We start from the raw sequence: 18,981 nt of genomic DNA, 5'->3' as shown, positions 1-18,981 counted from the left end.
TGGGGGTGCCGTCGAGGGGTGAGAGAGAGACAACACTGTGCCGGGCGGGCGGGACGAAGACAGAGAACTAAAGCCCCGCGTTGCCTTGTTGACAGGGACCACCTGGCTGCGTGTGACGCGGTGTGACGCGATGGTGTGACGGCGTGGCGCCGTGACGAGGCGTGACGAGGCGTGACGAGGCGTGACGGAGCGTGACGACCGCCGCAAACACCGCCGCAACACACCGCCGCCGCCAGGATGCGCATCCTCAGGAACCGGCGCGAGTGGGTAAGTATTGTTGCTGCCATCGGCCGGCCCAGCCGTCCTTTCGACCCTTTCGCCTGTCTGTGGCTTTTCGCTTTTCGCGTTTCGGCGAAAGTGGCGCGTCCGCGGCTAGTTTTGCTAAAACTGATTGTTGTCCGGGAAAAGAAAAGCCGGTCGCTTTCGTGTTGCGACGGCTTGCCCGAGGGCCGTCCTCACCCGTGTAGTGCCGACACCCGCCGACGGGGTCCGGAGGGATCGCGCCCATCGCCAATCGAGCGGCAAATTTGCCGTTTTCCGCCTCCTCACGGCGCCTGATTGGCGCCCTTCGAGACCCGGGCCAGGACCAGGGCCAGGACCAGGGCGTCGAGAACGAAGAACAACGGTGCGGCGCGGTCCCGTTGCAGCGCGTAGCGCGTTGCAGTCGCGGGGGCAGGTGGACTTAATTTTTTTTCGCAGGTGACTTTGAGTTATTCCTGAGGCTGATCCCTGTCGGCCCTGGCCCTGATGTGTGCGCAGGCGCAGTACTCCACCAGCAGCACGAGCTGCAGCTCCAGCAGCCACAGCTGCGAGAGTCCGACGGAGCCCGCCTTCAGGCACGTCGGTCGCCACGCCACGGGCTTCCACGTCTGGAGGGTGGAGGTGAGTTTGGCCGACCGCGGCGCCCACGAGCGCACACCACAAACAAAACACTCACACACACACTCTCGAAGGGCCGACGGACGGGCACAAGCGTGGGAGGCGGACCCGCGCCAAAAAATAAAAGAGTCCAATTGACTTTGTGTAAGTGGCGTGCTTTGAGCTTTGCACGTGCCCCGCCGTCTGTTTGCGCACGCGTCCCACGTGGGAGGTTGGTCACGACACTGTACCTGAATGGCCACGACCAGGACGCCCAGCAGTGCCAGCAGGCCCATTCCGAATCGTCGCTCTGTCTCCCTCGCACTCACGGCGCGTCCCGCGGGGGTGCGACAGAGACAGAGCGATAGGGCGAGGGCGGCGCCGGGCGTGGGCGGAGGGTGGCAGTGGCGGTGGCGCATGGGTGCGGACCAGGAAGCCAGCAAGCCGACCGCCCTGACAGGTGCCCGCCGAAAGGCCCAGCCCTGCCCTGCCCGACTGTCAGTCCCGGCCCCAATTAGAAAAGGGGGCTGGCGACGGGGCTGGGAGTGCGGTGCCGCGGCGCGCTCGAAGTATGGCCTGGCGCTCCGCGCTTATTAGCGGCAGAGCGGCCCGGCAGGCCGCGCAGGCCCCGCAGTCCCAGCGCCAAGACACACGCGGCGGCCCGGGACATTTCGCAAGCCGCTTAAAAGCCTCGTTACCTGCGCGAGCGCTGGGCTGCCTGGCCGGCCCACTCGCTTCCTCATGGCTCGGGGCGACACAAGCCAACTATTACTATTCAGGCGAGGGAGAGGTTCGGAGGCTCGGCACGACCACCATGTGCAGCACGGCGACCTTGGTGTGCATGGAGCGCCGCCCCGCCCCGCCTGCACCGGCGGCGACCTCGGCACAATGGGCCCTGCAAAGGGTTCGGCGCTGCGACCCGTGACGCGCGCTGTGCCGCGCTGTGCCGCGCTGTGCGCCGCCGGGGCGGGGACGACGCGGGGACGACGAGAACGAGGACGCCACCCAGCTCACATCGGCGAGCGGCGAGGCCCGCGTTTAGAAAGGAGGAAGGAAGCTGGCGGAAAGGGAAAACACCCTGAACCGCGCGGGGGCAGCCCGCTGCAGCCCGCCCCAGCCTCCGCCAATTTCGTCCATCTCGAAAACTGGAGGGCCTGGCAGCTCCTTCCTGGCCGCGCGGTGCGGGCGGTGCGGGCGGTGCGCCGTTCCCAGACGTGGGAGGCTTTCTGCCACCGTCGGCCACCGTCGTCGGAGGAGCGGCTAGGCCGGCCTGGGCCGGGCCGGGCCACCACGGCGACGCCGGGGCGCTTGGCGCTTGCGCTTCCGTCGTGCCGCGCGGCCAGTGAAAGTGATGGATTTGACGGCGATAGCAGATAATCCAAATGGCCGCGGAAGCCCGGCAGGCCCGGCAGGCCTGAATGCCTGGCGCCGCGAGCCTGCCGCCCTGACTGCCGCCCTGCCGCCGGCTCCAGATCTGGACGACAGGTGCGCTTGGGAGGCCCCACCGCGCGGCCGCTCTGCGCCGCTCTGGCATCGGGCGGGTAGTAGCTCGGGCTTCTGGATGGGCCTCCAGATCTGGCAGGCTTCATGAAGTCGCAGTCTAGGGCTGCAGTCGCCTCCAACCGCGCGGTTCCCAAGAGTCGCCCCTTCGCGCTGAGTCTCGCTCGCGCCCCTCCGGGCACCCTCGTGAGTGCGACAGAGACAGCGACGCCGCGACTCCTCGGATCCACTCCGCGGCTGCTGGAGGCTCCAGGCTCCAGCGGCCCCGCCTGCACTGTAGGTAGGCTGCGCCACCGCAAGGAAGGCGATGCAAATGGTGCGACTCCTGCAGCGCCGCCGCTTTAATTGCAGGACGAGCCGACGACAGCCCGCCTGCCTGCCTGCCTGCCTGGGATGGAATGGTAACGGATTGCTGCCTGATTGTTGCGTCGCCAGGGGCTGCCAGGGCCTGCAGTGGGAGAGAGACGGGCGGCCTGATGGCACCAACTTGCCGCGCCAAAATGAGGGAGACGCCACGCCAACGTTGCCGCGCGCTTCCGCACGACTTTTCATCAGCTTTTTCCTTTTTCCACCCGGCCTAATTGAAGCAGGGCAAAACGCGCCGCGCGTCGCCGCTACACTGCACAGAATGGAATCCCTCCCCGCCCCTCTCTTCCCCTTTTGCGGTGACCGCGTCTGTCACATTTCTGAGCCGCGCGGCCGGCCGGGCGGGGGCGGGGCGCGGTTCGAGTCCTGCCGGGGCGGCGGGGGCCCCGCGGTGAATGCCGCGCCGAGCCGTGACCGGAACTGGGACGAATGATGCACAACGACACCGGAAGCGGAGCTTGGCGCTTGGCGTCCACACCAGTCCACACCAAACATCAACAACAATAACGTTGTCTCCGTTGTTGTAAAAAAAAACACAACGACAACGCTGCGCCCGGTCATGCAGGCACCCTCCCTGGGCCAGCTTGACTAGCCAGCCACTGGCTCCACGCGTCGGCCGTCGGGATGGAGGCTGCACTGCTTGTCTTTGGAGGAAGCAGCGAGCTCCATAATTAGTGGACGGCTTGGCCGCGGGCCGCGGTTCCCAGAGCGAGGAGACTTTCCCCGCGGTGGCCGACGCGGACGCAGAACGCAGCCAGACGCACCCACAGAGCACAGAGGGGTGGAGCATCGGACACACAACTCTGGGCGTCACTGCACTGTGTTACACTGTGTTACGCGTTGCTGGAAAGTGCAAGTGCGAGACGGGCCGGCACATTGGGCTGGCAGACGGGCCGTGGCGGACGCCCCGCCCCGCCCGAGATCGTTCAGTGCCAACAAACACACTCACACACACTACTGCACTCCACGAACGGTATGAATGTAATAACGAAACGGTTCTCTCTGTTTGCCTTTGCAGCATCTGCAGGTGGTGACCGTCCCCCGCGACCAGTGGGGCACGTTCTACGACGCCGACTCCTACCTCGTGTTCGCCTCCGCCGAGCGCGATCTGCCGGCCGGACCCAACACCAGGGTGAGTGAGAGCCGCCCCCTACAGTGTGGGGCCTCACAGTGGACCCAGGACCGGTGGAGGCGGCCGAAACTCTAGTCGCATTTTGAGCTCCAGAGTCGCTAAATGGGACTCGAACCGAACGTGTGACCCCACCAACGGATTACTCTCCGAACGAGCAATCCATTGGCGGGGTCACACGTTAAGTTCGAGTCCCATTTAGCAACTCTGGAGCTCAAAATGCGACTAGAGTTTCGGCCGCCTCCACCGGTGTTCTGGCCACTGTGGGCCTTCCCTTCCCTCGTGACTCGGGCACTGCAACTGCGGCTCCAGAGCGCCAAGGCAGGCCAAGGCTGGTCCGACTCCGTGGGGCTGATTGGGGCAGCAGGTCGCCAAGGCGTGCACTGCTCCCGTCGCGCCGTCTCTCTCGCACGCGTGGGGCGTCCCGGCAGGGCGCGAGGGAGACGGCGACGAAAGCAGTGCCCGGAATGAGCCCGGCGTCGGCGCTGCACCGCTGCAGGGAGTGCAGGGCTCGGTGCAGGGCACCGCGATGCCCGCCGAATAGCGCAACAATAAGTAACGGGCCGCCGTGCCGCCGTGCCCTCACTCAAGCAGTTCCATATGAATCACTCGCAGACAATGGTTGACTGCGTCCCCCGCCCCCGCCCCCGCCCCCTCGTCCGACTCATCATCATGCCCGCCAATCGCACTCGAGCAGAAACAAAGGCAGCCCGGCCCGTCCAGCCCGTCCAGCGCGTCCAGCCCGCCGTATTAGGCGCCAGGCGGCGGCCCGAACCTGGAGCCTGGCCGCGCTAGCCTAGCCGCGCCTGGCCGTACTGCAGTCCATGGGGTGGCGCCTGGCGGCGGCGGCTAGGCAGGCAGCGCGCAGACGGCCTCGGCGGGACTGCCTACGCGCTCCTCGCACGGCGCTCGAGCCTCGAGCACCGAGGACTTCACCCTTGGATGACCCGACCCGAGGCGTCGTCGTTTTGAAACATTGACAGCCTCTTCTTCCTGAATGACCGAACAGCCGCGCCGCTTCTGGCAGTGTGTCCGTCTGTCCCCCGCCTCTCTGGAAGCCCTGAAATCGACAGCGGCCGGCAGCGCGGTGGCGCGGTCGCGTCACCGGGCCGGGCGCCGCGCTGTGCTGTGGACCGGAACACGCGGTGACCCTGGGACGTCCCTGGGCCCAGGCCTGTGCCCCGTCCACCACGGCCGTTCGGACTGTGCCGGGCACATCGCGGTGCCGCCCCGGCCCGCCCCGGCCCGCCCAGATCCGCGCGCGAAGACGGAAGGACGGTGTCACGCGAGCACTCACCGACTCCACCAACGTCGCTATCAAGGAAGAACGAGCAAGCTGGCGGGGGGTATCGCCGGGGGCGTTGGTCGCCGGTTGCGGCAGAGCGAGCCGCGCGGGGTATCGCCGCGCCGCGTCCTGTTTCGCGCTGCATTGCGCTGCACTGCGCTGCAGGCCCGCGGCGAGCAGGACAGAACAGAGAAAGGATGCGCTAACGACATCGCACGACGGCGCGCTGCAGTTACTGCACTGCAGTCGTTGCAGCGCGCCGCGCCTCAACTCTGACCTATGCAGCCGCCCGCGCGCAGCGCGCAGCCCAACCAAGCCCTTCCCTCGGCCGGGCCCTCTGGAGACACACACACACTCACTCACTCACACACGCGCGCGCGGCGTCGCCCGGGGCCTTTCAAGCCGCTAAGGGCACCGGGGCGCCGCGAAGCTCGCCGAGCCACGCCGTCGTGTCGTGACGCCGCCGCCTACACGGGCCTGACCTACCTCAACCTGTTGACGAGGGGCGGGGCGGGGCGGGGTGATAAGTGAAGGGCGTAGTGCGGGGGCGTGGCCTGGCGTGGCCGCGGAGCGCGCAGAGTGGCGCTGCGGGCGTCTGCTCGAAAAGCACGGCGTGGCAACAAAATTGCAGAGGGAGTCGCGGTGTCGGCGTGTCGGCCCACTTTAAGGTGGGCGGAACAGGCAATAACGACCCGAACGAGACGAGACGCGTCGCGTCGCCGCGGAGGAAGGCGAGTGGTTGCTGTTTGCGTGCCGCCGTGCTGGCGGTGCTGGCGGTGACGGTGATGAGGGTGGCGGAGGCACGCATTGACGGCGACCTCCTCGCCGAGGCAAGGAGACGACGGGGAGGTGGTGGCGTTACGCGACGGCGGAGGCGTCGGAAGGGACGTTACAAATGGCTCGGCCGTCTTCCCCGACGCTGGTGCGCTGGTGCGCTCACGCGGCGAGGCCCGGCCAAGCGCTGCCGCCACCACCGCCACCACCGCCTGAGTAAAACGGCGGAAGGGAAAAAGTCGAGCCGAACGGCGAACCGCTGACGATCCCGCGGTGGAGGCTGAAGACGCCCCGCCGCGCCGCGACGCCGTGACGCCGTATCTGCCGCCACGCCGCGCTGGAGTTACGTCGTTCCAGCGGCTCCACCGAACCTCCAGGCCGCGCCGTCCAGTGGCCTGCTTATTCGAGCCGCTTATTACCACCTGGAAGCCCGAAGCCCGCAAAGGCGTCGCGTCGCGTCTCGACTGAAGCACGCTCGATGGAGAGCGTCCCGGAACAACGTCCTTGCTGCCTGGAACGATGCTGGAGCTGGAACGACCCGGCCGAGGCGCCCTGCTGGGGCAAGCCATGGGCAAGCAACCAAGGAGCAAGGGGCACTACGCAGCACTACGCAGCGTTCGGCAGGAGTCATTAAACCCCGGGTCGGGCCCTTTGAGTGCGCGGACGGGGGGCTGGAAAAAACGCTCAAAGAACGGGGACGGCGCGGCTGAGAACCTGAGAACGGGGAAAATCATTACCCCTTTCCCTTGCCCGGCCTGCAGCTGGAGGCTGAAGCCGTGTTGAAGCTGCCCTGTCGCTGACTCTGGTTGACACTACAGGTGCGGGAGGTCCGCAGCGCGCCGCTGGAGCAGCACATCCACGTGTGGGTGGGCGGCGCGGCGGGCCCCGACGAGAGCGGCGCGGCCGCCTACAAGGCCAGCGAGCTGGACGAGTCGCTGGGCGGGCGCAGCGTGCTGCGCAGGGAGCTGCAGGGCCACGAGTCCACGCGCTTCCTGGGCTACTTCAAGCACACCGGCATCAGGTAAGGCCGTGCCGGGGAGGAGTAGCGGTCGAGTTGACCGAATTTCCAGACTGATTGTTTGCTTTGCTTGGCAGGGTGCTGAAGGGCAGCGTGAGCGTGGGGGCGGTCCCGGGGGCGGTGGTGGGCCCCGGGGCCGGCGCCCGCCTCTTCCGGGTGTCCGGGCGGCCGGGCCGCCGCTGCCCTGTGGTGACGGAGCTGGCCAGCGTGGCCTGGCGCCACTTCTCCTCCGGCGGCGTCTTCCTCGTGGCCACGCCGCACGCCCTCGTCCTGTGGATGGGCCGCTACGCCGGCGCGGGCGAGCGCCTGCAGGCCGCCCGGGTGGCGTCCGCCATGCGCGACGAGCTCAGCTCGCGCGTGCTCATCCTGGTCGAGGAGGGTCGCGAGGTCAGTGCGCCAAGCCGGCCAGTTAGCCGAGCTAACCGCCATCGTTTCATCGCACTGTCTCTGAGGCGTTCCGGAGGGACGCGACAGGGACAGGACGACGAAACGATCCAGCCTCGGGACGCGAACCAGCGCTACATCAGGTGGCTTGCCTCGCTTGCCTCAGGTCCTGCTGCCGCCGGACAAGTTCGCGCTGCTGGCCGAGGCGCTGGACCCGCGACGCGCCGCCCTGGAGGTGCACCACGCGGCGCCGCCCTCGCACGGCGCGCACGGCCTCGACGCCACGGACCTGCAGCGCGCCGCGGACCGGCCCAGGATCACGCTGTACCACTGCGCCGACAAGGACGACACCTGCATGGTGACCGAGGTGAAGAGCGGCCCGCTGGACCACTCGGACCTGTCGCACTCGGTGAGTGGCGCAAGCGAAGCGGTGCAGTGGCTGGGACAGCGGTTCTCAACCTTTCTCGGCTCGCGACCCCAAATTTGTAGCCAAAAATTTCCGCGACCCCCAGGAAAAGTTTCACGACCCCACGGGACCCCTCCTTTAGCATGCCACTGCGTCTGATCCGAGGCGGGCATTTTGCTCCCTCAACGGGCAATTGGTCTTTGGACTTTCCTTTAGCATGCCTCTGTTACGGAGTGTGATTATCAGTCTTAGTTTGGGGGCAGTATTGTCTCAAAGTTGGCCAAAACGCTCAGAAATGTCTTTGAAAAATCATGTTTTGGGTCGATTTTAAGCAGCCACTGCGTCTGATCCGAGCCGGGCATTTTGCTCCCTCAACAGGCAATTGTTCTTTGGACCTTCCTTTAGCATGCCTCTGTTACGGAATGCGATTATCAGTCTTAGTTTGGGAGCAGTATTGTCTCAAAGTTGACCAAAACAGTCACAACGGTTTTTCAAAGACATTTCTGAGCGTTTCGGCCAACTTTGAGACAATACTGCTCCCAACTAAGACTGATAATCACACTCCGTAACAAAGGCATGCTAAAGGAAGGTCCAAAGACCAATTGCCCGTTGAAGGAGGACGAAATACCGCCTCGGGTCAGACGCAGTGGCTGCTTAAAATCGGCCCAAAACACGATTTTTCAAAGACATTTCTGACCGTTTTGGTAAACTTTGAGACAATACTGCTCCCAAACTAAGACTGATAATCACACTCCGTAACAAAGGCATGCTAAAGGAAGGTTCAAAGACCAATTGCCCGTCGAGGGAGCAAAATGCCCGCCTCGGATCAGACGCAGTGGCTGCTTAAAATCGGCCCAAAACACGACCCCAGCTACCTCGCCGCGACCCCTTAAAATTTTTTTCGCGACCCCACTTGGGGTCGTGACCCTAAGGTTGAGAACCACTGGGCTGGGAGCCTCGAGTAAGACCAGGGCTGTGTTGCAGGACTCGTACATCGTGGACCACGGCAGTGTGGGCGTGTGGGTGTGGCTGGGCCGGCTGGTGGGCGAGCGCGACCGCCTGGAGGCGATGCGCAACGCGCAGGGCTTCGTGCGCAAGAAGGGGTACGCCGCCCACACGCCCATCACGCGCGTCACTGACGGCTGCGAGCCCTCCGAGTTCCGCTGCCTGTTCCGGACGTGGCACCACGCCGCGCCCGTGGCCGCCCCCAAGAACGGCAAGTCCGCGGCCAAGCCGGCCACCACGGTGCACACGCGCATGGACGCGCTCGCGCTGCGCGACAACGCGCGCCTGGCCGCGGAGCTGCGGCTGCTGGACGACGGCTCGGGGGAGTCGCGGCTGTGGCGCGTGAGCCGCGCGGGGCTGGTGGGCGTGCCCGCCAAGCGCTTCGGCCGCCTGCACTCGGGGGAGTGCTACGTGCTGCACTACCGCTACGGCCACCCCGCGCAGCACGCCGTCTTCTACTGGCTGGGCCGCACGGCGAGCGGCGAGCGCCAGGCCACGGCGGCGCTGTGGGCGCAGGAGAAGGCCCGCGAGCTGGCCGACGAGACGGGCGGCGAGGCCGCGGCCGTGGTGGTGCGCGTGCTGGAGGGCCGCGAGCCGCCGTCCATGCGCGCCATCTTCAGGGGCAGGCTGGCCGTGCTGAGCGGCGAGGCGCCCCCCGACGACGCGGCCAACGGGCTGCCGGCCAGCTTCCTGCTGCGCGTCGACGGCGCGCAGAACCACGACACGCGCTCCGTGCAGGTGCGGCCGCATTCGCTCAAGTGCTCAAGTGTCCTGCGGAATCAAAGTCGACCCCCAACCTCCCTGTCCGCTCTGTGCTGCAGGTGCCGCGACGCTTGGCGTCGCTGCGGAGCGGCGCCGTGTTCGTGCTGCGCTCCAAGCGCGGCGGCTGGTTCCTCTGGTGCGGCCGCGGCTCCACGGGCGACCAGCGCGAGATGGCCAAGCGCGTGGCCGTGTCCGCGGGCGCCGGCGGCGACCTGGCCGTGGTGTACGAGGGCCAGGAGAAGGACGACTTCTGGACGGCGCTGGGCGGCACCAACGTCGGCGTCGGCGAGGACATCAAGGACGTCGACGAGGACGACGGCGAGCAGGCGGAGCAGCAAGACGCCAGGGCCGCCAGGCTGTTCGCCTGTCTCGGGGCCTCGTCGTCCGCATTTGCGGGTGAGAGCACTGCGACTCTTGAGGGCATTCCCCCGCTCGGCGTGGCGCCTACCCACTGACAGTGCCTTGCGTTCGCTCGCGTTGCAGTGGAGGAGCTGCCGAATGTGTCGCAGCAGGAGCTGAGTCCGGACGAAATCCTGATCCTGGACGCGAGGGACACGATCTACGTGTGGATCGGGCGCCAGACCAGTCGGGAGGCGAGGCAAAAGGCCACTGCACTCGCTATCGAGTTTTTGAAAACGGGTGAGTGAGTCAATCGGGTACCTTCAAGGTCCCATTCTCGCATCGAGGTGTTCATGTCGTACGTTGTTGTTGAAGACCCTGCGTCTCGAGAACTCAGCAATCCAATAGTCCTGGTGCGCCAGGGCCACGAGCCGCCGATGTTCACCGGTTTCTTTGCGTCGTGGGACCCGAGACTGTGGGATGTGCGTAATGCTGAAACTATTTTTAGTAGTGTGTAAGGCATGAATTTTGTGAAAATCGCTAGAGTGCGGTCTTGCCGTGGTGAAGTTCATAAACTCGTTCTTGCAATTTACAGGATTACCAGTCTTTCGATGAAGTGCGAGCCCATCTCGAAGGACGTCCTGTCCCTAACTTGACGCAACAGTCGACTGCAGATTTGCCTTGTATTCGGGAGTTCGAGGATCAGGATAAATTTCCTCTCCAACTGCTTTTGGATCCTGACATTTCACACCTTCCACACACAGTAGATGTTTTCCGTAAAGAGGTAGCAAATTATGCAAATCATTTTATTGAAAATAGTTCTTATCAAAATTTGTGGATGTTTTGTAATACACTTTATTTGCAGCTTCATCTGACACACAGTGATTTTGTATCTGTGTTTGGAATGGACTACCCCACATTTGCTCAACTTCCACTTTGGCGTCAGCACAATCTGAAGAAGTCTGCAGGACTCTTCTGAAAAGCAATTAAACTAATATTATCACGTCTCCAACAGTTGAAGATGTTGCAGAGGAAAAATTACAGAGCTGCACTATTAGGATGCCACATTATCAAATTACAATGTGCAACTACCACAATAAGTTTCTTGACTCCAGCTAATAAAATGAGGAACACTTTTGTAACTTTGGTTGATGTGCACAAGCAAGATGTGCAAATGCATTAGCTTTTCTTACGTAGCAACTAGCAGCCAAAAATCTATGGGTTTGTAATGATAAGCACGCAACAGCAGCAATGTAAAAATTTTTCCATAGAAATGTACTTTGTAGAAATAGATTTGCCAAGTGGGTATGAAGAAATAGTTTGCTAACAAAGCTGTTTCTATTTTATGCTTTTCCTTTTAAAGACAATTACAGCCTTCTAATGACTTGTAATACGTATTAATAATGATAATCATTGCAAACTCCACTTTTTCCTATCTCAATTGTTTCTTCACTTGCTTAAAATGTAAAAAAAGGTTAACTATAAAAGAATAAATTATACAGCAATAAATAAGAGTTTTTATTGCAACCTCAACACTGAAATACAATAGTAACCAGAATAATACCTAGACAAATAACTTAAGTCAATTTATGAGTACATGGAATTGGTTTGTTTTTGGACCTAGACATCTGTTAACATTGATTCGCACTGGTCAGTTCAAAAAAGTGCAATCACAGGTACAAGAAAAAGTCACTGGAATAATTAGATAGTTTGTAAAGGTACGTATTGAAAAAGAAAAAAAAGCAAAAAAAAAAAAAATAGGGCTTAGTAGAACGCAGCATTTGCCATTTACAATTTTGTCAAATTAAATGACAAATTCTAATTTTACTGAAAAATTTTAAGTAAGAAGGTGAGATAAGTCAGGAAGAGCAGAAAACACCTAGTCCCTTGAAGTTTTAAGACGAACTTTGTCTTTGTGAACTAAAACATTGTGCATCTTCTGCAGTTTCTTGTGAAACTTATTTATGATCTTAGCTTCATCTACATAAGCATCATCTCCAACTGAACATAAATATTCATTAAGAACCTTCTTGCTAAGTTTTTTAAGAGACACTTCATGGTCTGATTGAGATTCAAGTACTTGAAGAATGGCAGTGTCCCAGGAAAATTCAGCTCCATTATCTTCATCCAGTTTCAGGGTATCATTTAGTTTTCCATTTTCTAGTTTGTCTGAAATTTAAATGGACTCGTTATTAATCAAATCTAGATGTATAAATGCACAACAAATTCAGAAAAATTGTAGCTTACCAGTTTTCCCTTTTTTGTCAGGTTTCTCAGCATGAATTCGCTCAGCTTCCTCCTGTCGCTGTTGTTTCTTGCTCTTCTTTTCCTTCTTCTTGTCCTTGGTGTCACTAGGCTCTTCATCGAGAGGAGCAATTTCTTCTGCATTTTTCTTATTCTTCTTCTTTTTACCCTTCTTAGATTCAGTTTCCTCAACAACCTCTTCTACGGGCTCGTCTTCAACAGATTCCAAATTCTTCTGCTCAGCCTTTTTCTTCTTTTTACTCTTCTTTGTTTCCGTTTCTTCAACAACCTGTTCCATAGGCTCATCTTGAGGCTCAGTTTCATCAGTTGCGTTCACAGATTCCAAAGTCTTCAGCTCAGCCTCATATTTTTCTCTTTTCTTACGCTCTTTCTTTTCTTTCTTGCTTAGCTTTTCTTCTACAACTCCATTCAAATGACAAGCGTCCAAGGCATTGTTCAGATTGGAAGAGTCTTCACTTTCGTCAGTCTTGGGATTTTTCTTTGATTTTTTGGCTTTTCTTGTTTCAGAGGTTCCATTAATAACAGATTCACTTTCTGACATCATTCTCTTTTTCTTCTTTTCACTTTTGGACAGGGCAACTTCACTTGCAACCTCATTAACTCCATTCTTAGGGGCCTTACTTTTCTCATCATCTTCTGAGTCAGAATCAGAGTCAGAGCTACTACTATCAGAAGAATCCTGTTTCTTGTTCTTCATCATTTCTGCCTTTTTCTTTTTAGCTTCAGCTTCAGCAGCTGCCTTTTCAGCATTTAATTTTGCAGCAAGATCCGTGCGAGCTTTATCCAAAAGGCTCCATACAAATTCAATATTTTTTAGTGGCTCACTTCTTCTTGAATTTTTAACAAAATTCTGAAAAAGACAAGAATGTAAGTTAGTGTTGACACATAAATACATGCAGGGAATTTCAAATTCTTAAAATACTTACAGTAAATGTTTTCGGTTTATCAGGGATATTTGATACCTCTAGCAAATACTTAAATAGGTCACAAATGCCTGGATTCATGCCCGGAGTGCCATCATCAATGGCTCTGCTACAACAGTCATGAACTGTTTCAAGCCAGCGCTGCTGCTTGGTCTTTTTTAATGCTACGCCATTGAGGCCCGTGGCGCTGTAACGATCCTTTTCAGATATACAGCCCGTGTGTTTAATGTAGTCATACCTAAAATAAAGTGAAGACGAATATAAGTTAAAAATAATATGGGCTCCAAATGATGATACTCAGATGACCAATTGATACAAACCCAAAATCCTTGAGGCAGTCAACACACGTTAGGTGGAAGGGTTTGCAACGATGAACTTCAACCTTTTGCTTCTTCAGAGAGTCTCCACACTTATTACAAGTGAAAGTCACCATCTCTTCTGATAAAAGAAAGAGAAACATAGAATTATTGCACTATTAATAATAATAAAAGAAACATGGCAACGTTCAACGTGTACGGTGTAGGCAAATCTGACAACAAATGGAGAAACGAATTTTAAAATCTATGATACTTTAAACAATCGCGCGGAAAAAATGATAAAACTGAACACAATAATCCCAATATCGAGCGGTTATCCACGTTTGAACTACACACCACTACGAGATCCTAACCTCTCCAATCGAACAGGACCTTTTAGTCAAGGCTAGAAACGAGGAAAGTGAATCTAACAACATGCTAACAACATGGGACCCATTTTCTGAACAGCTTACCTCCGTTCCAGGCAAGTCAACGCCGAGCAAAAGAGATACACTCAAAAGAAATTTCAGTTTTGGCTGTTCCGACGGTAAACATGCGGCAGACTGTTGGCCAGGCAGACAGACCGACACGACCACTACCGCAACGACACGGCACGGCGCCTTTATACGGCAGTGTTTTGTTTTGGTTTTGTAGAAAATGCTAGAAGACACGCGGCGGTACGCGAAGGTTCGGAGGGTGGCTCAATTTTTCGTCAGCAATGGTCTGAATAAAGACGCAAAATTTGAAACATTTGCTCCTCAGAATAGAGTACACAGAAACGATGAAATTCAAACATCAGTGACAAATATTGCTGGTGCAGGGAACAAATCAGAAACTTCTGGATGACGAACGCAGATAATGAAAAGAACACGTCACAGGTCACACCTTGATTCAGATAAGACCGCAATTGCACGCTCAGTAACCGAGTTCTGTTGTGTGTTTTTTTTTTAAAGAAATAGTCTGCAACCAGCGGAAATGGAACGGGAAGGGGCGAAAGGGGTCGTGGGAGGGAAGCACCCCGGTGGCAGAGGAGGCAGGGCAACTAGTGAGAGGGGAGGGAAAGGGGGAAGGGGTTTAGGTAGGCTAGGTTTAGGTAGGTTTAGCGAGCGGAGCGCAAGCCCTCTCCTGCTAACGCAAGCTAATATGTTGACGGAGGCGGAAAGAGACGGAGGAGGCCCTGCACTGCGGGTCGCCTGCACCGTGGCCTGGACCCTGGACAGCGGGGGAGACGGGGTGGGGGAGGGGGTGGGGCCGTTTGCACTCCATAACCCTGTCAGCGGGGAAAGGAAACTAGCTCGAAGGGAACCGCGCGGGGAATGAGGGGCGGGCGTACACCAGGCACCCACTGTAGCTAAAGCCCCCCCCCCCCTTTTCCCGCGTCCTAATGTAGTCAACACTCTAATGAAGGAAGGGCTGCCAAACACTGATCTGGCCAAAGCCAAACACTGTCCACCGGCAAGTCCACTGCGCGCTCCGATTGGGTAGGGGAGCTCGGACATTCGAATCGCGTGGGTCGATTCGGCCCATTCAGGAAACGGTCCGCCGGTGCCTTTTACTTCGATTTCCGCGCTGTACAAAATGTTGAGCCAGTTTGAGATCGATTGAAAAGCTGTTGAGAAGTTGCCCCTTTTGAGGGATGGTAGACGGTTTCGATTATCTTTTTAAAATTTTCAGTGCGAGATTGACCGTAACGTTGGCCAGTGCGGTCCTCCCGAAAAATAAAACGCATTAACGGGAAACAGGGCGTGAACGGGCGCGGCGCGGCGGCAGCTGTATGAGTCAACGGCGGCACGTCGTCGCGGTGCATCCCCATCCCGCACCCCGGACCCCGCGCGCCACCGCCACCGCGGCCCCACTCCCCGGGGACGGCGACACGGCGACGTCGTCGCGGTCCTCGGCCTGCCCGTCGCGCTGCTCATCGGCGTGCTGCCCCTGCCCCAGTCGCAGAGTCGCAGTCGAGCTGGAGCTCCGACGCGAGTCACGCCGCCGGACGAGACTGAGGCCGAGACCGAGAGGGCCGAGGACCTAGCGCAGGGGCCGAGGCCGTGGGGGCCGAGCGTCGCGGAGTCGTCGCGCTGCTCGCGCGGCACGCGTGGTGCCGCACTGCACTATATCTAACCGGCAGGTCGTAAACACCGCGGACAATACGCTATAACGGGCTGCCGCCGAGGCCGCCGAGGCCGCCGCCGAGCGCCGCTCCACCAAGGACGTGACGGGGGCGGTGGCGGTGCGGGGTGCGCGCTGATAAGCCGCCGGGGCCTCAGTCCCCCGGCCCGGCCCGGCCCGGCGCAAGGAGCTGCCGCTCTACACGTGGCGCACGGCGAGCACGTCGTCCCCGCCGTCGTCATGGAGACGCTGGACACGGCGCTCAGTTTCTCCGTGTTCCCGCCGACGCCGCCACCCTCCACGTCGTCGCCGTCCGCGTCCTCGGGCAGCCTGTGGGACGCGGACCTGTGGGGGGCGTCGTCGGCGACGTGGTTGGACGAGGGCTGGGCCCTGGACGGGCTGCCCGACGTGAAGCCCGACGTGAGCGAGCTGCTGCAGGCGTCACTGCGACAAGACCTGCCCGTGCTCAACGCCGACAGCACCACCTTCCTGCTGGACGGCGACGCCGCCCCCGCCCCCGCGGCCTGGTTGCCCCAGTGGTCGTACTGCGCGTACTGTGCGGCGGGGGGCGGCGTGGGGGCGGCGGGCTGCGGCGCCTCGGTGTCACAGCCACTACCCCCTCAGGGGCCCAGCCAGCTGTACCCCGACCAGGGCGCCGACCAGGGTGCCGACCAGGGCGGCGGCTACCTGGTGGACCCGTACCTCGGCACCCTCGCCGGCCCGATGCCCGCCCCCTTCGCGGACGGCTTGGTGTTCGTGGACAGCCCGGCGCTGTGCCCGGTGCTGTCGACCGTGCCCGAGGACACCTGCCTGGAGGACGCCGTCCACTGGGCCAACCCCGTGCCTCCCGCCCCCAGCCCCCTGCCGGCCGAACTCAGCGGCCACCGCAGCGCGCTGCCACTGCCGGAGCCCCCAGGTACGCCGTGCACGCCAAGTACGCCAGGTGAGGTGCCACTGCTGTCGGTTTGGTCGTTCATGTCCCGCTCAGAGTTCTGGGTGCGACGGAGAGAGTGTCAAACCAACTCATGAACCCCCAGCCGAATCCCCTCACACCGCAGCTGCACCCCTCAGCTAAGATGGACGGTGCCGCGCCGTGACCCCACTCGTGATTCCAGGCAAATCCAGCAAGCGGGCGCCCAGAACGTCCAGAGACCCCTTCATCTGAGCGGCGGGCGGAGAGACGCCGCGATTCGTAACCTCGTCGCCCCGGGCGCCTCCACGGCGAGACTGGGCGAGACGCCACCCTCGGCACGGTGGTGCTCCTCACGGGCGGAGCACGCCAACGCGCTGCGCCACCACACCGCGGAGGGACGCATCCGAACAGAACAATAAAACATGAATGAAAGAGCAAACGAACGCAGTCTACGGACTCGTAGTATCCCTTCCCGTGTCCGCACGCGAGCGTGTGTGTTAGTGAATACACATTTCCAGCAACTCGGCAGCCAGTTTCCACTAGCTTCGACAGGGTGTGCGCATTGAAGTCGGACTGGTGGAGTGTAGTGGACGCGTCCGAGCCGCGTGACCCTCTCCATGACCTCGATGCGGACGCGCTGCCGCGTTCGGCCTGGCCGGCGGCGTGCCGACAAAGCGCCGCGAGTGCGCCGCCGCAGTGCTGCACCAAGCCGCGCTGCACGGCCCATTGCAGCTGCTGAGGGCCGCGGCGGGGCGCGGGGGCTCCTCGGGGAGCAGGAAGCAGTCATGTGGCGGTTCGCGGTACGACCCTACTAGACCCTAGGCGGCGCGGTGCTGAGGAAAACATTCCATTGGTGCATTGCACGCTGCCCTGACCGCGCCCTTTGATTTGTTTGCCCTAAACCTCCCTAAGTCCGCCTTGTTTGGCCGCAGCCCGCCTGCAGGTTCCCGCGGTCGGGGGCGCGGCTCCACCGGCCGCCCCTCAGCCCTTCCCCGCCAGAGCGACTAGAGCGGCCCTCCGGGACGCCGTGTCGCCGCCACCGCTGGAAGGACTGGAAGTGGCCCCGGGGGAGTCGCGGTGCCGCGTGCTGGACCACGACGACGACGAACTGGAGGCGCTGGAGGCGGCGCCGGGGCCGCGCCTCAGCCGCAAGGAGCGCACCGCCTTCAGCCGGCTCCAGGTGCAGCAGCTGGAGGCCGAGTTCCTGGACTCCAACTACCTGTCCAGGCTGCGGAGGTACGAGATCGCCGTCGCGCTGGGGCTGTCCGAGCGCCAGGTAAGCCTCGAAGGAAACTCTATTGCCGTCGGCAAATCAGGATACGCGTCTGTGATTGGAGCTTGGTTCGCCCCCAGGTGAAAGTCTGGTTCCAAAACCGGCGGATGAAGTGGAAAAGGACGCGGGGGGAGGTCGTGCCCGCCCAGTTCCTGGACTGCAGCACGCCCTGCAGCACGCCATCGAGACTGTCGCCTCCACCTTCCACACTCGCGAGGGCCCGCGGACGGTTGAAAACGGCGGTCGGGGGTGAAGATTCATGAAGACGTGTTTTGTATTCCCTTCTTTGTGTGGTTGTGAAATGTACGTATCAGACCGCAATAAACTATTTTTTTACCGCATTCTGGAGTGCACTTGGCGTTCTTTTGTTTTCCCAAGCACCTCCTGTGGACCTCGCCTTGCCTTGCTCCTTGCCGACACTTCGCCGGGCCGCACTGCCGCACTTCGGCCAGAGGCGCGCGATGGGCTGCCTACCGCCCGGGCGCCGCGGGTCGGGACCGCCGCCCGCCGTGCCCGCCGTACCCACGCAGGGCCATGCGGGGCTGGCGGCCAGGGGCCAGGGCCTGGCCGCCTGACTAGAGTCCGACGAGCTGCCCGGGGCCCGGGGCGCGGCGTGGCGGAGTGCGGCGCGGCGGGCCCACAGAGTGGCGGGGCCCCCGACGGCCCCCGACGGCCCCCGACGGCCCCGGGCTTCGGCGGTGTGGCGGCGGCCGATCAAATGTGCCGGCGTTGTGGACTCGCGCGGACCGCGGACCGGAGCGGACGACGCGCGCCTCTCTGGGCTTCCCTCCAGCATCCGAGCGCCGCGACCGCCGCGCGCGTGACTCGTGCGCGCGCTCGCGTCTGCAGTGTGTGTGTGTTTGATTCGAGTGCGTGTGTGAGTGCGTGCGAGGTGGGAGAAATGTGTCGCGCTAGGACGTGCACCTGATTGGATTACCCAAAGCAACTGCCGGATATCTGCCGCGAGGTGAGTCGCCCGGCTCGTGGACACTCGCTTCTGGAGGCCCGCCACTGGAGAGACTCGCCACTGGAGACTCGGCACTGGAGACTTGGCTCTGGAGGCTTGGCACTGGAGACTCGCACTGGACACTCGCCACTGGACACTCGCCACTGGACACTCGACCCTGGACACTCGACCCTGGACACTCGACCCTGGACACTCGACCCTGGAAACACACCTCTGGAGACTCGCCGCTGGAGACTCGTCGCTGGAGACGCCACTGGAGACTCACTCTGGAGGCCCGCTCCTGGAGGGGCCCGCGAGAGGAGGCAGGTGCCGCCCGGTGCCGACGAACTGATCGGCAAGCGGTGCCGCGGCCAGCAAGCATTGGACAGGCATGGACCGGGCGCCGTGTCAAGATACCGGCACAGCCTGGGCA

At 60.6% G+C, this 18,981-nt stretch overlaps 4 protein-coding genes across 5 annotated transcripts; 3 read left to right on the top strand and 1 right to left on the bottom strand.

Annotated features, from left to right (window-relative positions):
- Positions 1-222: 222 nt before the first annotated feature.
- Positions 223-11,172, top strand: LOC117640953 (villin-1). Its single transcript, XM_034378006.1, has 12 exons — positions 223-276; positions 760-882; positions 3,743-3,856; positions 6,731-6,933; positions 7,008-7,317; positions 7,481-7,723; positions 8,705-9,463; positions 9,547-9,883; positions 9,971-10,126; positions 10,202-10,308; positions 10,422-10,610; positions 10,692-11,172. The coding sequence occupies exons 1-12, from the start codon at positions 238-240 to the stop codon at positions 10,803-10,805; spliced, it is 2,694 nt and encodes an 897-aa protein (XP_034233897.1). The 5' UTR covers positions 223-237; the 3' UTR covers positions 10,806-11,172.
- Positions 11,173-11,323: 151 nt separating this feature from the next.
- Positions 11,324-13,944, bottom strand: LOC117640958 (cell growth-regulating nucleolar protein). The gene is made up of 5 exons (XM_034378015.1): positions 13,784-13,944; positions 13,335-13,452; positions 13,018-13,252; positions 12,074-12,941; positions 11,324-11,995 (listed from the first exon to the last, which is right to left on the bottom strand). The coding sequence occupies exons 2-5, from the start codon at positions 13,445-13,447 to the stop codon at positions 11,706-11,708; spliced, it is 1,506 nt and encodes a 501-aa protein (XP_034233906.1). The 5' UTR covers positions 13,448-13,452; positions 13,784-13,944; the 3' UTR covers positions 11,324-11,705.
- Positions 13,945-15,591: 1,647 nt separating this feature from the next.
- Positions 15,592-16,787, top strand: LOC117640960. Of its 2 annotated transcripts, none has more exons than XM_034378018.1 (2): positions 15,592-16,332; positions 16,532-16,787. In XM_034378018.1, exons 1-2 carry the CDS (start codon positions 15,657-15,659, stop codon positions 16,579-16,581), a joined length of 726 nt encoding a protein of 241 aa, XP_034233909.1. In that variant the 5' UTR covers positions 15,592-15,656; the 3' UTR covers positions 16,582-16,787. The 2 variants fall into 2 exon arrangements, with proteins under 2 accessions (XP_034233909.1, XP_034233908.1); XM_034378017.1 differs by having other exon boundaries at positions 15,592-16,359.
- A 327-nt stretch (positions 16,788-17,114) lies between these two features.
- Positions 17,115-17,943, top strand: LOC117641155 (homeobox protein MOX-1-like). The gene is made up of 3 exons (XM_034378291.1): positions 17,115-17,122; positions 17,476-17,605; positions 17,683-17,943. The coding sequence occupies exons 1-3, from the start codon at positions 17,115-17,117 to the stop codon at positions 17,863-17,865; spliced, it is 321 nt and encodes a 106-aa protein (XP_034234182.1). The 3' UTR covers positions 17,866-17,943.
- Positions 17,944-18,981: the final 1,038 nt, after the last annotated feature.

Source organism: Thrips palmi, unplaced genomic scaffold (genome assembly GCF_012932325.1).
Source record: "Thrips palmi isolate BJ-2018 unplaced genomic scaffold, TpBJ-2018v1 HiC_scaffold_15, whole genome shotgun sequence".
NCBI classification, from domain to species: Eukaryota; Metazoa; Arthropoda; class Insecta; order Thysanoptera; family Thripidae; genus Thrips; species Thrips palmi.
This window is presented reverse-complemented; position numbering and strand designations above follow the sequence as displayed.

What these genes read in the sequence shown, in the direction of transcription:
- LOC117640953 (XM_034378006.1), top strand. Translation starts at nt 238, where the DNA reads ATGCGCATCCTCAGGAACCGGCGCGAGTGGGTAAGTATT. An exon ending in TTCAAGCACACCGGCATCAG is followed by an intron (nt 6,934 to 7,007) that starts GTAAGGCCGTGC and finishes TTTGCTTGGCAG; the next exon opens with GGTGCTGAAGGGCAGCGTGA. An exon ending in CTCGTCGTCCGCATTTGCGG is followed by an intron (nt 9,884 to 9,970) that starts GTGAGAGCACTG and finishes CTCGCGTTGCAG; the next exon opens with TGGAGGAGCTGCCGAATGTG.
- LOC117640958 (XM_034378015.1), bottom strand. Translation starts at nt 13,447, where the DNA reads ATGGTGACTTTCACTTGTAATAAGTGTGGAGACTCTCTGAAGAAGCAA. An exon ending in ATAAACCGAAAACATTTACT is followed by an intron (nt 12,942 to 13,017) that starts GTAAGTATTTTA and finishes TGTCTTTTTCAG; the next exon opens with AATTTTGTTAAAAATTCAAG. An exon ending in TGACAAAAAAGGGAAAACTG is followed by an intron (nt 11,996 to 12,073) that starts GTAAGCTACAAT and finishes TTTAAATTTCAG; the next exon opens with ACAAACTAGAAAATGGAAAA.
- LOC117640960 (XM_034378017.1), top strand. Translation starts at nt 15,657, where the DNA reads ATGGAGACGCTGGACACGGCGCTCAGTTTCTCCGTGTTCCCGCCGACG. An exon ending in GTGCACGCCAAGTACGCCAG is followed by an intron (nt 16,360 to 16,531) that starts GTGAGGTGCCAC and finishes TCGTGATTCCAG; the next exon opens with GCAAATCCAGCAAGCGGGCG.
- LOC117641155 (XM_034378291.1), top strand. An exon ending in TGGGGCTGTCCGAGCGCCAG is followed by an intron (nt 17,606 to 17,682) that starts GTAAGCCTCGAA and finishes GTTCGCCCCCAG; the next exon opens with GTGAAAGTCTGGTTCCAAAA.